Here is a 17,252-nt window from a genome sequence, read left to right as displayed (position 1 = left end):
AGAGTCTTATTCAGTCCTGTATCTAACATTATACAGTGATTACAGCTCCTCATTGTAACGCTGGTTTATAATCAGTCCAGCATTTAATTGTTGCCTTTGCACAAACTGGTAAGAATGAATGTTAATGTGCCTTTGCCATTGTTTAATGTTGTCATTGTAATAATTGTGAAAATAATCAATTTCCCAGCTTGTACTCAAAGCTTAGCTTGACTGGAACTTTTTATATTACAAAAAAGTGCTTTAAATAAACACTGCTGTTTATTTAAAGTGCAAAATGAAGAAATAAACATGTTTTATAATACATTCAGCTTTCCTAATGTCTGCTGAGACATTAGCTGTTCCCAAAGGAAACCAGTTATTTCACCTGAAAAGTGCTGTTTCCAGTTTAAATTGACCTCTTGGCTATAGATTTGTTTAGTGACCAAACAAAAAAGAAATTTCCTTTTAACTGTTTCATTGGTCAAAACCCAGCTGGACAATTGACTAACTGGTGTAACAACAAGCTTTTATCCAAAGCTTTTATGGATAAGTGCTCTGTGCAACTCATCTGGAAAAAGTAAAATATTTCTTTCAGGCTTAAAAAGCAGGAATGTTGCAAAACATCGTCATTTATCATGTCATTATCTTCTAGTTATAGTAGTTGCATACATTCCTACAATTTCATATAGATGATTTTAAACAAGATGTTTCAATTTAAAAGTAGTATGTCAAAACAAATAATCCCCCCTTTAACGACCCCTAGAATCATAGACAGGTTCAGATATTACAGGCTAACGATGGAACTAAACGACCCATTCATCGGTTACCATTTGCATGTTTCCAAGCGATACAAGGCCTTGTCTATATAAGACTCAAACTCACTGCGGATCCAGACATTTGAATTGAGAAAGCTTCCTGGAGAGGTGGCGAAACGTCTTCAAATCTTGAAAACCAAGTCCAGTGGATATTTTTTGAATTTTTTACGGAAAGCAAAACAAATAATATTTAACGCCATGCTTTAAAAATGCATCTAGAATGTGTCTTTTTGGTTTAGCTTTTAACTGCCTTGAAGTAATTAAAGTTGTTTATTCGTAATATAGCTTTATCTGAATTTAAGCTTGGATTATGGATGAATTGTTGAATTAAATCAGATGTAGGTTCATTATTCTTTTCTATTTTTAGTTTGAACATTATCATCAAGATTTTAAAATCCGCTCATACTTTTTGTGTCCCGTTTAGCGCTGAACATTAATCAGATTGATAGTGATGATCGATTATTGAAATAATTGTCAACTAATTTAATGATCGAGTAATTGTTAACTGGAGTGTAGAGATAATAAAACATGCCTTTAGCTGACAGAGCAACCCACTTAGAGCAGTAATTATATCAAAATTGTGAAAGATATATAAACATTTTGCATTTAAGATAAAAAAAAAACGTTTTTGTCCGTCAATATGCTCTATCTAGAACTCCTCAAGTAGAAAAGGTTTAGTTTCACCTTGTTTAATTCCGTAAAAAAAATCTTCTTTAAGGAATCTTTGGCTATCTGAATATTAATCAGTTATTCAAAAAAGTAATGGACAGATTAATTGATTTGCTAAATAATTGTTAGTGTCAGCCCTAGTCTCGTTATCACTATTATTTAACCCTACAAATAAGACTGGTTGGTTATTTAATAGATTAATCCACTGCCACAGCAAACAGAAAATGTCTGTTTACATTAATCTGTTTCTAAAACTTTAAGTTTCTGCCTTCAAAATGCTGAGAGTAAGTAAAACCTAAGAAAAAGCCAAACTGTCATGTTTATTCTCACAGCAATTGTTGCTGATATTTGGAACCATTAAAAAACCCTCTAACATAAAACTGCTGTTTGCCTCTTTTTACTGTAAAGAAACCCTTTTTTGTCCCACGCCTCTTTGGTGGGTCCTTTCCTACATGTTTTGGCATGCAGGGTAATAAGTTGAGTCGTCGTCACTGTGACTGCAAGCAGACCGTGACATGACGCCACATATTATGACAGCTTACTGCATCTGCTGTGCATTACTGGGAAACTGTGAGATGGCTGACCTGATATTATGGAAACAGCTAACAGAGACCTTCCTGATTAAAGAGACAGTCTCTGAAAGCCCACATTAGATATATTGATTTTAAGGATTTTTATTCATACAGACAAATGTGGCTTTGCTGTCAGCTGTTGACTGTAAATAAAAGTCGTTGCGGGTTTTAAATCTATAGCACATTACTCTTACTCATTTTTCTCTGATTGTTTTTCACAGATTGGTAATATAATGTCCTACAAACCTTGGCACAACCATTAAATACATGCAAAAACAATGCAATTAATGTATATTTTATTAATTAAATATTATCCCAATGCAATTATTTTAACAGATCGATTTAGTGTGAGGGGAAAAAAAACTAGTTTAAAAATCAAACGCTTAAAATTAATAAAGTTTTATCACAGTTGTTGGAGCCTGTAAGAATTATGACCTCAATGAAGGAAGGAATTTTGTCTTCCATCCATCAATTTTCTCCCACTTAGTCCTAGTCAGGGTCACGGTGGGGTCAGTGCCTATCTCCAGCTTTCAATGGGTGAGATACAGGGTACACCCTGGACAGGTCACCAGTCTGTCACAGGGCAACACAGAACCATTGTCACACACACCTAATTACAAGGTAGAGAAGCCAATTAACTTAACAGTCATGTTTTTGGATGCGACCTAGAGAGAACCCATGCATGCTCGGGGAGAACATGAAAACTCTATGCAGAAAGACCCTGGACGGGGAATCGAACCCGCAACCTTCTTGCTGCAAGTCAGCAGTGCTACCCCTTGTTTAACTTTGTGAAAATTGTGTCTTAATCTATACTTTTCAATGTCTAAAAATTTTGATAGTCAACGACTTCCTAACTCCCAGGGGTATAAATAAGATGTTAGAGGCCCATTTATCTGAACCTCCACCTATTTTGCTGGAAATTTTTATTTATTTATGTATTTTATTTATTTATTTAATGAATTTTATTCTTCTAACACAAATGGTGAGAAAGTCGTAGAGAAAGAAAATCTCCAAATATAGAACGTCATCTTGGATTTATCAGGTTTCCACCAAAACAGTTAAAGGGAATTATTGCTTCTGAGGGATCCGTTGTGGAGGCTTTTCTGTCCTACCATCCCAAATATAAACATGGTGTTTTTTAACTGCATTGAAACGCTTAAAGTGTGTTTTGATTCCGTTCGTTTAAAACAAAAATTTAACTCCTCAGTCAACAAAGAGTCCAGATGGTTTTGGTGTGAAACTAACAATTTTTATTGGAAATAACTTTATGGCTACTGTGTGGCATAGTGGAGTATCTGTGATGCTGCGGGTCTGCTTCTCTTCTAAAGAAACTCTATGCTATTTTGTGCTAGTTTTTGTTTCTTTCAGTAGAAAACTGATAAAAAAAACAATTGTGATCAAATTCCCTCACTTATCATTTTTACAGAGCTACATGAATAAATATTTTCAAATCAACGGCTGGTTTATTAAAATTATTTTGAGTGAGGTTATTAAGTAGTTATAAAGGATGAATTTACTTTCAAGCTTTTATATGACATTATTAAGAGTATTAAAAACTAAAGCACATTGTTTGTCATTCTAAGGTTGTTTTTTTTTATCAGCCTGTCTTTATCAAACTAAATGTTTTCAGTTTTAACGGTTTATTGAACTAATATTAAGGTTTATTATCATTTTACAAGAATTTAACGTTTTACAGGAACTCATTTGAAAGAAGGCAGGAAGTTTGTTCAGATATTAGTGGTGGGAGGAATAGTTTTGAAATGACCTCGTGTCATTTAGAGTCTCTTAGAGTTTACTGGAACTGATTAAAAAAAAAAATCTTTCCTATGAAAATAAAAGCTGTGTTCAGCCATGCTGGCTTCATTCCATACAAACAGATCATGAGATGCTTTTAACCTCGCATCAGCCTTGCAGACTTTGATGTATTTGTTTGCTATCTGGAACATACCTTCATTTTCAGTCATACTACATCATAAAGGAGAGAGTAGATTTCAGATTCACCTGACGGCCTCCGCCATCTTTGTTTTTATCTCTACCAGACTAAACTTGTGTATCTATGTACGATCTTCTTGTCTTACTGTGCCAGCGGGCCCAAGTTGATCGGATAAAGCTTGTTTTTTCTGAGATCAGGGGATTATTTCAAAATAGGCTCGGAGTGAGAAAAGTGAGCATTGCTGAAGTAATGATGAGTAATCGTCACAAAAAAGCTTTCTTTGTTGCATGCAAACATCTGTAATGTTGCAACAGAAAAAACATTGTTCAGCGATTCACGGAAGTCTTTTTCATTCCTTTTGTGTCTCTTTTTTATATATATCTTTTTTTTTAACAAAATTTTCACTGTTTCAGCATTTGAATGATCTTTTGTATAATTAGGGCGAAGCAACATGGCTTAAACGTCTAATTTCTGATATTTTTCTTTTAAGTCAGATTAATCTTTTTTTTTAAGAATAAAAATGACAAATGTAAGACAATACTCTCAAAAACTAGTTTTATTTTCATCATCTCTTTTGGGAAGTGACCTGAATTTAAAGGGCGAATGAATTCGAGCTGTAGAAATGCTTCTAAAACATTTTACAATGAGTTGTAAGTAGACACCTAAGAACAAACCCAAGATATGCATTAGTGGAAAAAAAAACAGTAATACTTTATAATAACTCAATAAAAAAAAAAATGTAATCTTCATTTACCGAAAATTTGATAAATCTGTTTAATCCAATAATGACCCAGCTGTATCTCTAATCTGCAGTTATCTTTGAGACATACTGCCCAGGTAGGACAGTTTGTTGAAAGTACAGCTATTTGTCTTACATTTTATGAATCAGATCTCAATAAATGAGTTGCAATTAGTAAAACAAAAGATTTCTATCTGGTTGGATGAGATAAATCCAAACTTGTGCAAAGCACTGTGTCTGCATCATCATGGGGAAATCATTTTCTTCAACAGGTTCAGGATCGTTAGTGATAGATGATGCTAAATACAGGGCAATACTGAAATAAAACTAAATAGAGGCAGCCAATTTTTACTAATATAGCCCATTTCAGTGGCATGACGATTCAAAGTAAGCTTCTCCAAGCGTGGTTCTTGTTCTGGTTATGCAGAGTAGATTTGAGTCAAAAGAACTAAGAGGTCTGGGGGGGTTGATACACTTACAGCAAGTCTATGTTGTATTTAGTTGCTAAGATATTCAGTGCTTTAAAGACTAGAAAAACTTATTTGAAGTCTATTCTTTGAGATTCAGGGAGCCAGTTAATTGAGTTTGGAACTAGGGTGATGTGCTCCACTTTATTTCTGGTGAGGATGCAGGCAGCAGAATTCTGGATCAGCTGCAGCTGTATGATCCTGTTTTTAGCCGGAACCTGCAACACAGTTGGAGAAATCAATTCTACTAAAGATGAATGCATGTATTAGTTTTTCAAGGTCATAAATGCTAAATGGCCTGTACTTATATAATGCTTTTTCAAGCCAGAGGATTTGACCAAAGAGCTTTTCACTACATTCAGTCATTCATTCACCTATTCACACACACACTCACACACTAATGGTGGCAAGCTACATCGTAGCCACAGTTGCCCTGGGGCTCACTGACAGAAGAGAGGCTACCGTACACTGGCGCCACCAGTCCCTCCGACTACTGCTGAGAAATTAGTCAGTCAATCCTGGAGATGTTCTTTAGGTGATAGAAGGTCAACTTTGTTATTGTCTTTGTGAGCCTTTGAAGGTTCAGATCTGAGTCCATCATGACACCAAGGTTTCAAACCTGATTGGTGGTTTCTAGCTGTATTAAGTGAAGCTGTGTGCTGTTTGTTGTTGATGTCTCATATGCATTTACCCAGTGCTCAAATGGGTTCATAGTTACCCGATGACATCATAATATATAGCTGTGTGTCATCTGCACAGTCATGGTAACTAATGTTGTTTATAGTCTGAGTTAGGTGGAGCATGTAGATATTGAGTAAGAGGGGTCCTAGGATGGATTCTTGGGGAATGCCAGATGGGATTTTTATGGTCTCTGATGTAAAGTTACCTACTGACATAAAAAAGTCCCTGTCCTTCAAGTAGGATGTAAAACAGTCAGCTACTGGACCAGAAAGGCCGACCTGGTTTTCCAGGAGAGACAGCAGGAGGAAGAGTTTTGTTGGTGTATGATTTAATCTGATGTTTTATAGTTTATTTGGTGAAATGGGTCGTTTTTCCATGATCAATTCTAGTTTGGGACATCTTTGGTACTGGACTTGATATGTAATACAGACTACCTCAATCAATCAATTAACTTTATGGTCAACTACAATTTACATTGCAATCGAGATTTCAGTTTCAGTTATTTCACACTTTATCCTTGTCAGGATACAGTTTAACATATAAAAAACCTCAGCACAAGAAAAGCACATGTAACACAAGACAGACATTTCAGCAGAGGGTCACATTGGAGGTGGAGTCACATGAAGCCATATCTAATCTCTCATTAAATTTGCTTATTTTATCACTAAAAAGTGAACAAATTACCAAATGTATTGTAGGGCCTGGTAGAGTGGAGTTCAGATGTTAAAGTTAGAGGAGGGTCTGATAACTTTCTGAATATGACAAATAAGACATGAGCATTGTCAGTTATTCTGATGATGATCTCAGAGAAGAAAGATGTTTTTGCATTTTCCAGTTGTGAGTTATATCTTTGATGTCTATCTTTATAGATGCTATAGTGAACTTTGATTTCAGACTTGAGCCATGTGCATTCATTATTTTAGCCCTTTTTTTTTTTACTTCTGGCTGTCCAAGCATCTCTCTATGGATAAATTTACTTCTAAGAAAAAACCTTTACTTCAAATTGGAGCAATTAAATCACTAATGTCTGAAACATTATAGTGAAATGTATCTACTGGCTCATCTGTACTTACAGAGCAAGTTTGAGGTAGAGGAGTAAATCTGGTTAAAGTTTCAGCATCACAGTCATTTTGAGTCATATCTTCAAAATAAAAGCAAAAAGGTCAGATAGGGGAACATCAGTTACAGACATTTTGGAAATGTTTATAAAATATTCAAGAACATGGGTCAGACTGAGCTCTTTACCTGGAGAGTCTAAAGAGTTTTTTTAAGTTTGGGATAAAAAAAGACAACTTGATATTGAAAGAGAGGTTCACCAAATAGAAGGAAAACTCATATAAACATTCAGTCAAAGCAAAAAGTGGCTCGTTTTTCCTACAGTAGGCTGACAGGAAAGGGGTTATGAGAGAGAGGGAGAGACATGCGGCAAAGGACCACAGGTCGGATTCAAACCCGGGACGGCCATGTCGAGGACTAAGGCCTCCGTACATGGGTCATGGACATTAACCACTGTGCTACCTGCACGCCCCAATAGATGAGCTTTGACTTGACCTAAAAGCTGATGTGCACTGATGTCCATTCAACCTGACTGAGCTTAAGTTAGAGAACAATGTTCATGTCTAGAGGTGCAAAATGGTAGAAACATGCCTATGTTAAGCCCCTGTCACACCTTGACGATTTAGTTATCGTGTGCCTGACGTCCCAGAATCTTCTAAACTGCTGGCATACGCTAAACTTTTTTTTTCAGTTTTGGGCATATGCATAGAATATTCATAATGAGTCCAGAACTTATGTCCAGTCTAACTTATCCATAACGCACAGCAGCGTAATGCCCATGAAACGTCAAAAGCCATTGTCCTGGGGGGGGGGCAGCAATATGCCTGGAAAGATGCAAAAAGATGTCTTTGATCGCCGTTAGCTGCCGTTTACCGCCGGCCAAAAAAGATAAAATATATGAATAAAAAATAAGGTTTGCAGTCACAGCAGATTCAGCGTCATGTCTGCTAGGAAGTTATTTTCCCGTCTCATCCTTGCCGGATCCTCCATCTTTTGTGAAACGTCTGAAGGAGAACTGACGGTTTCCTCCTGTGAACCCATTTTATACAAAAACACTGCCAATACGCCACTATACGGTAGCTGTAAGTTAGAAACGCATCCAGGGGTCACATCAGATACGTTCATATGCATTGGAGATAAGTTTTTTATAAGTTATGCATAAGCTATGCACACTTTCATCATCGGTTTTGGATAAGCTTGATGCCACGACTTATGAGTAACTTACACTTACCGGATATCAATCATATTAGATAACTTACCTGTAACTTATGGCCCACATATAAGCATACGCTGAGAAATTTAAATACTTGCCATTTGTCGACATCTGCAAGTGTGCTTCAACGCGCTCAAAACTTATACAAAACTGATCCATAACTTATGCAACGTTTGCAAGCGTTTTTCTCAGATTTTTGATATATCCGGCACACGCTGCTCTAAATGGTCAAGTTGTGACAGGGGCTTTATAATGTCATGTAATCTAGACGATTCTAAGCAGTACGAAAACTTTTAAATTACATCACTGTTAAGCTTTGATGTATTTGAATATTTTTGAATTAAAAAAGAAGGATCAGTTTGTTCAGATTCAAACCTCCATTAGAAAAGATTCCCCAAAAACTCCAATATTGCTCCTTGGTGAGGCTAAATAAAACAGTTTCATGTGATAACAGATGTCTGTGAAATGTGTTTGGGACTGAGTGGCTAATTTACTGTCTTTGGTTGGGTGCTTGGCATGGAGTAGACAGCTGGTCTGCCACACAGGAGATGACAAGAAAGACAGAAGTGAAGCCAGACTGCTGATTGATTTCAGGAAAACCCACTTGGTGCACACACACACACACACACACACACACACACACACACACACACACACACACACACACACACACACNCACCATTTTCCTCTGTCTCTGTTCTCACAAACTCTTTCCTGAAGGCATCATTTTGCTTCCTAGTGCACTGGGTCAGACGAGGATTGGTTACAGGAGGAATTCCCTTATTACTCCCAAAGCTGCAGCTGGATTAAAAAGACATTCAAGCTGCAGGAATAAAAACATGAATAAAACATGAGGATGTTGCTTTTGCTTTACTTACCATTCATTTATAATTAAATTAAAGCATGATTACATTAAACAAATCAGAATCTAAAATGTTACAAACTAAAAAATGTTTCACCAGATTTCTCTGGTTTGTCAGGGTGTGGTGGGTCGGGAACCGTTCCCCTTGCCTCCAGTTCCAGCTCCAGCCTGTATAGAATCTACAGAGAGCTACTATGAGGAGGCTCAGCCCTATGAGGAAACAGTCAACGGTAAGATCCTACCTGAAACACTTCCTGTCTTTCTACAAAGCCTTTAAAAATTACACTGTAAGATTTAGTGATGTATAGTGGCATATCTGTAGCTTGCAACGGAATGAAAAGTAATACATAAGAACCAATAGTAATACTGACTTAAATACTATTCATAGTTATATTGGCTTTACATTTTTTTTTACTTTACAATTTTTTTTAACTGTCTTGTAACTTTCTATGTATTGTTTACATTGAAAAACAATTGAACCAAAAATAAGCCACTTTATTCTGAAAAGCAGAGGCATTTCCAGTATAATCACGGTATGATTCAAATCAACCTTATTTGATTGGGTGTACAAACAGGAAATCACAACTGTAACACTAGCTGTGTATTATGGAGAAAACATTTGGTTTATGTCTTGAATATTAAAGAATAACTGTTGTTTGCACTTAGAAAGGAGGAGGGTTTCCTAATTATTGTCCTCAGTGACCAGACTAACTGCAGATGGCATTTCCAATTGATAATATTGGTGTTTTTTTGCACATTATCCATTGAAATACTCAAGTTACCTGTTTATTTCCAGGGACTGATTGGAAGAAGATTTCAACCTTAGAAATGGTCGGAAATGCAGTTAAATAAACTATTAATAGAGCTTTTTTTGTTTTGTTTTCCTAGTTACTTTCTAACTAAGCATCTGGTTAAGTGAGGAAAGTAACTCTTTTATTATTTAATAATTAATGTTGGAATTATTGATACCAAATACTTTACAATCGCTTTGACAAAAATGTTAAACTTTGCTGTCTCCTGACATATTGATCTTTAACAGGATCATTAACAGTTCATTTTAAGACAATAAGTCCCCTCTTATGCTCTTTTGTTTTCAGCTAACTTATAGATTTTTAATGTGTTTGGGTCTTCGAACTATGCAAATATGAAATAATGACCCTGTTATTAGTTGTTAACTTTTGTGTTTCTGTTTGCACAGACCTTAAGTTATGCATCTCTGGGTTTTCTCTTTAATTGGCGTCACAACCGCTTACAGAAACAATCAATCTTAGTGCATCTGATCAGATCACACACTAGAGTTTCACTTAGAATCATTTTATGAAGTCAGTCTCTACAGGTTTACAGTTGTGGTGGGATAGAAAACAACAGATTGCATCTTTTGGTTTTTCTGAAGATATTTTCCTGAAGTACGATTTCTGGTAGCGATTCTCTAAAAGCAGAATTTTTCCTCTATCTTACTATTCTTGTCTCTGTGTAAAAAATAGTGCAATTTCTCCTCCTGCTTTTTTCCAGTTTTAGTTGTTTTTATGTTTATTAATTACTTATTTAACTGTAGATGTGGGAAGGTTACAGACTTAGTCAGATTAGCATGGTCTCTATTGAATAAATATTGGCCTTTGTGTAGCATAGCTGAAAACAGGAAGTTAGAAATTATGAATTAAAAAAGGTATAAATTCCCAAATTCTTCAGCTTTATTTTTTGATAAAAGTTTTCAGGGTTGGTATTAAATTAGGATTATGTAGTCAATGTATTCAATATATAATGCTGTTGAACAGAAGGTTACTGATTTGTTCAAAAGCTGTTGGTCAGATTTAGAAATATACTGTATGTATGATTTCCATAAAAACATGAAACTGCATTTTATTACCATGAAAAAATTATCATGGCTGAACCAACAGTGGAAGTAAAATCTAATTCTGTTCAGTTGGAGATGGACCTTTTGGATTTTTTTCACTCATGTACAATTTTCTGTATTTTTAATTATTGTATAATAATTAATATTCTATATTTTTTCCCTCTAAAATGTTCCATATTTCTTTTGATGCTGTGCAGATCTGGTGTGTTCTGGCCTCCTCTCTGAGCCCTGGATGAGAGTACACAGCTCAGACAGTGTGCTTTATGCTGTTATCACTGGGGGTAGATGGGACTCATGTACTCTGTGGCATGTGTGCACTTGTTTTGAATTTGTGTCACCCAAAACATGCACGGGAAACCAGCATGGTGAGAGCGTGGCATGTAAAGGAGCTGCTGCCATTAATCAGGCTTATGGGATTCCTGAATGTGCTGTTTGACTGTTTTCATAACCTGTTATCGGTCTTCCTGCCAACCATCCATCTGTTTTTAAAATTCACCCATCATCTTAAGATTCGTGAGGAAATGCCTCATTCAAGAGGGTCAGAAGATCAAGCTCATTAACTCATTCAAACTCATCCAACTCATTCAGCTTGCTTAAGAATTTGCTCTCATGTCACCCATCTTTCACCTGATGACATTTCTAATGTCTAAACAGTCATTTTTGTCTTCTTAGATGATGCAGACGCGGTTAGCAGCTCATATGAGTCCTACGATGAGGAGGAGGTGACCAGAGAGAAGTCGACATCAGCGCAGCACCAGTGGCCTTCAGCTGAGGCTTCCATCGAGCTGATGAAGGATGCCAGAATCTGTGCCTTCCTGTGGAGGAAAAAGTGGCTCGGCCAGTGGGCCAAACAGCTCTGTGTCATCAAAGACCATCGCCTTCTGGTGGGTTAAAAGGCTGCAGATGATGGGTGGAAAACATCAGCATCTGAGTTTTTTTTTTCTTTCCTCTCTGTGAACAGAATCAGTCTATCTGGTAGTAAAAATAAATTAAAATACTATTGCACTCAGAAAATGTTTAATGATTGCAGGTCCATTCTTGGTTGATACACACTGCAAAAGGGATCTAAAAATATGTAAAAATTTAATTAAGTGTATTTACCCTTAATTTGAGTAGGTACATAAGATGATTTGCCAATAGAATGAGTATTTTAAATATAAATTATCCTGTTTCCATTGGCAAAGTGTCTCACTTACCTCCCCAGTTCAAGAACAAATGCATTTATTTTAAGAAAAAAATGACTTATTTAGATTTACTTCTTTGGATTGTAGTTCTTCAGGTTCTCAAAATAACAAAGAGACAAGTTCTGTTATTTATTTATTTTTTTTTCTACTTGGCTCTTTTTGGATTGTTTGGATTTCCATAACCTAAAATAAATAGTAAATAAGTCCGTTAAAATAAATAAATCAGTATTTTTGAATGGTTGAATGTATTTTCTTTATTAAAAATAATTTCTTGGCATGCTAAGGTTTACCAAAGGGTTTTGAAACCAAATAAAACCATTTTGACCTCCGTAGCTTCTGGACAGATGAGATCAAGGTAGGGTTTTTTGACCATAGTGCACATGAACTGGAACAACCTGTAATGCACGGTGGTGGAAGGATGATGATTTGGGAAGTTTATGCAGCTACAAAACCTGAGCCCATTTACGGTTGGTGTTTCTCATGGACTTCATTCTTCTGCTGAAGGCCTACCTGAGTCCTCAGTATAAAAACTAATAAATTAAATCAAAATCAGGATTTCAGTCGCTGACAAATCTGCTGTGTTCAAATGTTCTTCTCAGACCACAACATGACTGAAACGCAGCGAAGGGAACTTTAGAAAGCTGTGTACAGACACATTCCTGCAAACCTCAGTAACCTTCTCAGCTGTAGCATGTCAGCACTAAAGAGATGAAGTCATGTTGGTTTCTTTCTTCTTTTTTTTCCCCTTAGTGCTACAAAAGCTCCAAGGACCAGACGCCTCTGCTGGACGTGAGTCTGTTAGGCTGCACTGTTATTTACAAAGAAAAGCAGCCCAAGAAAAAAGAACACAAGCTGAAGATCATCCCAGTAGGAGGCGAGGCCATTGTGCTGGGCCTGCAGAGCAAAGAACAGACTGAGCAGTGGCTAAAGGTGACCAGTTTTGTGTTTCCTTTTGATTTTTGATAAATTTTCCAATAGTTTTGATAGTGGGGGAAAAAAAACAACATGCATATTTTAACACACATTAGGTTATTCAAGAAATAAGTCCCAAGCCAGCTGAAAGCTGTGACCCTCAACATCCTGGGTCAGACTCCCCGAGGCTTATTTGCACTAAGGTATGCTTCTGTGAATATTTGATTACATGTAATGTGAGCAGACATAATATGAAGGACAGCTCTAGGGTGTAAGATAAACCAGTGGGATCATAAATACCTGCTTTTATTCTCTAACTTGGGAAAAAAAGGCTTTGAAATGCATTAATTTTATTAAAATATTCAGGGCGATCAGAACGAGAGACACTCGCTGGCTTCAGAGAGCGGCAGCAGCACAGACAGCCACAATGAAATCACAGAAAACAAAGATGGTGAGTGAGATCCTTTAAATTTACAACAGTTGGACACTTTTAGCAATGATTCAAGAAGTACTTTTTCCTCTCTTGGTTTATACAGTGAAGAAAAAATATGGCCCTGGTTTAATGTTCAGCAATCTGATGAACATCGGGAAGAAAAAACCATCCGCACTTGAGAGCCCTGAGAAAAGCATCGACACATCAGGTAAACAAAGATCACTTGATGACGGCGCTGGTGGTTTTTTACTTTAACTTTTAACTTTAACCATGCATTCTGCTTTACACCAAACTCAATTTCTTTGAAAGAAATTTTCTACATTATTAATATATATTACAGTCAACCTGCACAGGCAGAGTCTAAATTAAACGTATTGTTCCGACTGATGTGGTTTCCTGTTAAGATGTTGTGCTAATAATTCAATGTATATTTAGATATGACTTCTTGAGGATTTTGCAGGTTCTGAGCAAAATCCTCAAGAAGTCATAACCTGTTAATCGGTTATATAAGAAAACTACCGAGGGAATAGTTTTCCTGTTTCCATATAAGATTTAATGAAGAGGTTTAGTAGGCCTTCCCTCTCGGGTGTAGGTACAGGGTTGTGCATGTGCATGTTGAGAGAGCAGGTCTTTTAAAACAATTCAAGAAAATCCTCCACTATACTTTTAATGTAATATGACTTGCATACCGGGGTCAAGAAAAAGAAAAAAAAAATAAATTAAATACCAGCTAAGGACAGACCACTCCTGCAACACAAATGATCTAATTGCTGTACAAAGGGGGAAAAAGAAAGCTAAAACAGCAACAGTAAACTAGGCATAATATTAATTCATTATGATAAAGACACAACTGAAAACTAAACACATTCTCTCTTAAAATTCAGTTCGTTTTTTGCTTTTGTAAATTCTTATTACAATTTCAGGTTGTTTTTAATTTTTTCTGCAATGCAAGGTTTTTATTTTTATTTTAGTTAACAATCATTTTTGTTTCATTCTAGTTTTCACGACTTTGTTAGTTTTGATTAGCAATAATTGCCTCAATTCATTTTTGTTGCTATTTTCCAAGCAAACAGCCTTATATTTTCTCTTAGACATTTAAAGGTAGCTTTAAAAATAATGATTTTGCAAACCACTCCCCTTTCTAACACATGCAAATAGAAAAAGCTTTAGTAGTTGAGGCATTTCTACAGCTCTTGGAAATGCTTTTACTTTGAAAAATCCAATTTAAAAGCCCCTTTCTGGCTCTTTACGAAGCAGCTATTACCTGAGGTTCTAAGAACTAAGTTTTTTTTAACAGATGTCTTCTGATTAAGGTTTTCTCTTTGATCTTCTTCCAGGTTACCTGAATGTACTGGTGAACAGCCAGTGGCGGACCTGCTGGTGTCTCATAAAGAATGGCCAGCTGTGGTTTTACCAAGACAAGGGAAAGAACAAAGTAAGCCAGCCAGCGGTGACCCTGGAGGGCTGCAGCGTCTCGCCCGACCCCAGCCCCGAGCATCTCTACTCCTTCCGCATCGACTTGGACGGCACGCAGATTGCAACCTTAGAGGTAGATAAATACTGAATGTATTCTTTCTAACAGGAGATGCTTGAGTCTTTTTGCAGAGTGTCATTTTTATCGTGACCACAGCACAGCGGGTTTCAGCTGCTGAGCCGTGCTGTATCTTCTATGTGCTGATTTAGCAAAGGTTGTCGAAAAAAGATCTTGATATGTGATCAGATGTGGTGTGTTTTCTTTCTCTTGCTTATTTTCACATGCGCGCTGACTTTCCTAAATTTGATCTGATAAACAAGAACGGTCTAACACAGGCCCTAGCAGAGTTTCCGCTGACATCTGACTTTGTGGATGTCAGAGCTGGATGCCCGTGAGGGTGGTCCTGTGTGTTGGAGAGTGTGTGTATGGATGGATGTGAGGGTGTGGTTGTGCTGGGATTACAGAGGCTACAGCTACACCCACTTTCATTAGTCCTTCAGTACCACCCCAGCTGCACATTTGGTCATAGGCTTTGGAATTTCTTTTTTTTAAGTCTTGAGGCCCTCCTTTTTATTTTTCCAAAGCCATCAATGGTTTTTTGAGATGTTAAGATGGTTGCATACTCAAATCTGCTACTTTCATTTTATACATTTCAAACAAGAGGGTCACAAAAGTCTCCAAGTAGCAGTTTTGGCCTTAATCTGCTTCATCTCTGTTAAAACTTACAGTCATCACAAACCGGAAAGAGGAACTGAAGATTTTGTTTGCTAAATCTACACAAAGAAAAAACTTTTTTAAGGTTTTTTAATAGAAATCTGAAAAGTACGACATACAGTTCCCCCTCACCAACCCCTCAGGATAATTTATGGAACGATTTTAACTGCAGCTACAGACTGCTACAACACCCTTTGATCTGAATAGCATCTATGAACACCAGTGTACAACAAATGACACAGTTGATCTGTTTGGTTTATGTTTAGGATTTAACTAGGCCATTCTGCACCATGCTTTGAGCAGAACCATTGACTTCCTGTATGTTAAGGGTCATCCTGCTGAGAGGTGAACATCAGAGTTAGTTTAAATCTTTTGCAGCATTTTCAGTATGAAAAGTTTCTCTGTCTCTGATGAAGTAAAAAGTTTTTAAACCATAAAAGCTGCCGCCATCATCACCACTGTGGTTTGCTCACCTTAGCTTCATACTTCAAATAGATCTTTGAAGTCAAAAGCAACATTTTGCTCTAATCTGACAGAGCTTAAACCTTTAGACTTTGTTTAGGTTCCAACCCTACTTTAGATTTCCCCCTAACATTGGAATTCGTTTGCTGGTATAAGGTTTAAAGGGTTGAATACAGTTAGTCTACCACATTGAATGCATGAATTACATTGAAGTTTGAAGCTGTTATGCTAGTTGAAGGGTAAGGAATCATCAGTAGCAAACAGTTCTTGACTCAAACATTGTTGTAGCAATCGTTTCATTAGCCAAAGCAACGGATGGCATGCAACTTAAATCCATGCGGCTTTAGACCCAGGATGTTGCAAGTGTTTGTTTTGTATTGAGTGCACATTCCTCCTCCTGCCCTTCTCTTAGGCAAAAACATCAGCAGATATGGGTCACTGGTTGGGCCTCCTGCTGTCACAGACGGGAACCAAAACGGATCCGGAGGACCTGACGTATGACTATGTTAACTCTGAAAGGGTCTCCAGCATCGTCAGCGCTGCAAAGACGTCCTTCTAGTAAGTTAACCTTGATTGACCTGAAAGGTTTTCTATTACTATGCAGCATTTAGGTGAGATCTATGCATGTGTTTCTCTGTAGCTTGATGCAAAGGAGATATTCAGAGTCAAATACCTACATAGACACTCTTCCTTCCATTCCTCAAAACTCTGATGAGCTGTACGACGATGTTGCATCAATAGCTGATCCTGAGGTAGGCGTGGAAATTAATAAACCCTGATGGGTTATGCAACTTTCAGTTTCACTTTTTAATCTGGCTGCTTTCCATTACTAACATCCGACATTCATGTGATGCAGGATGCAGAGGAGAACGCCCTGCTAAACTGCGAGGAGGAAAACAATCACAATGAAACTAAGCAGGACAATACCAAAGAGGAGAGAGATGCCGAGCGGGAGTCCGACAACAGAATTTACCTCGACCTGGTTCCAATGCGCTCCTTCCTCCATACAGCCTCAGGGAATAAAGCTTCTCCTCCTTGCAAGGAAGCTTCCAGAGTTTGTCCAACTCCAGGAGAGGGCCAGAGGGATTCCTTTAGCCAAGTTACAGAGGTAGGAAATCTAAGAATAGTCACAGCGCTCACCGGCCCAAAGTCTAAAGGTCACAAACAATAGATGTGCAAAGAAAATGGAGTTTATATCGCTTCAAAATAATAATTAAAACATGTAGAGAAAA

General features: G+C 37.1%; 1 protein-coding gene across 1 annotated transcript in view; it reads left to right on the top strand.

Annotated features, from left to right (window-relative positions):
- afap1l2 (actin filament associated protein 1 like 2) overlaps positions 1–17,252 on the top strand; it is a 66,413-nt gene that overhangs the window by 44,580 nt on the left and 4,581 nt on the right. Inside the window, exons 5-14 of the mRNA XM_015390515.1 lie at positions 9,105–9,216; positions 11,514–11,725; positions 12,776–12,955; positions 13,054–13,140; positions 13,304–13,388; positions 13,474–13,578; positions 14,708–14,919; positions 16,433–16,578; positions 16,661–16,772; positions 16,877–17,128. Coding sequence (XP_015246001.1) covers positions 9,105–9,216; positions 11,514–11,725; positions 12,776–12,955; positions 13,054–13,140; positions 13,304–13,388; positions 13,474–13,578; positions 14,708–14,919; positions 16,433–16,578; positions 16,661–16,772; positions 16,877–17,128 — 1,503 coding nt within the window. The remainder of the gene's footprint in view (positions 1–9,104; positions 9,217–11,513; positions 11,726–12,775; positions 12,956–13,053; positions 13,141–13,303; positions 13,389–13,473; positions 13,579–14,707; positions 14,920–16,432; positions 16,579–16,660; positions 16,773–16,876; positions 17,129–17,252) is intronic.

Source organism: Cyprinodon variegatus, unplaced genomic scaffold (genome assembly GCF_000732505.1).
Source record: "Cyprinodon variegatus isolate N-32 unplaced genomic scaffold, C_variegatus-1.0 Scaffold502, whole genome shotgun sequence".
Taxonomy (NCBI): domain Eukaryota; kingdom Metazoa; phylum Chordata; class Actinopteri; order Cyprinodontiformes; family Cyprinodontidae; genus Cyprinodon; species Cyprinodon variegatus.
The sequence above is the reverse complement of the archived record's forward strand: the minus strand, read 5'-3'. Positions and strand labels throughout refer to the sequence as shown.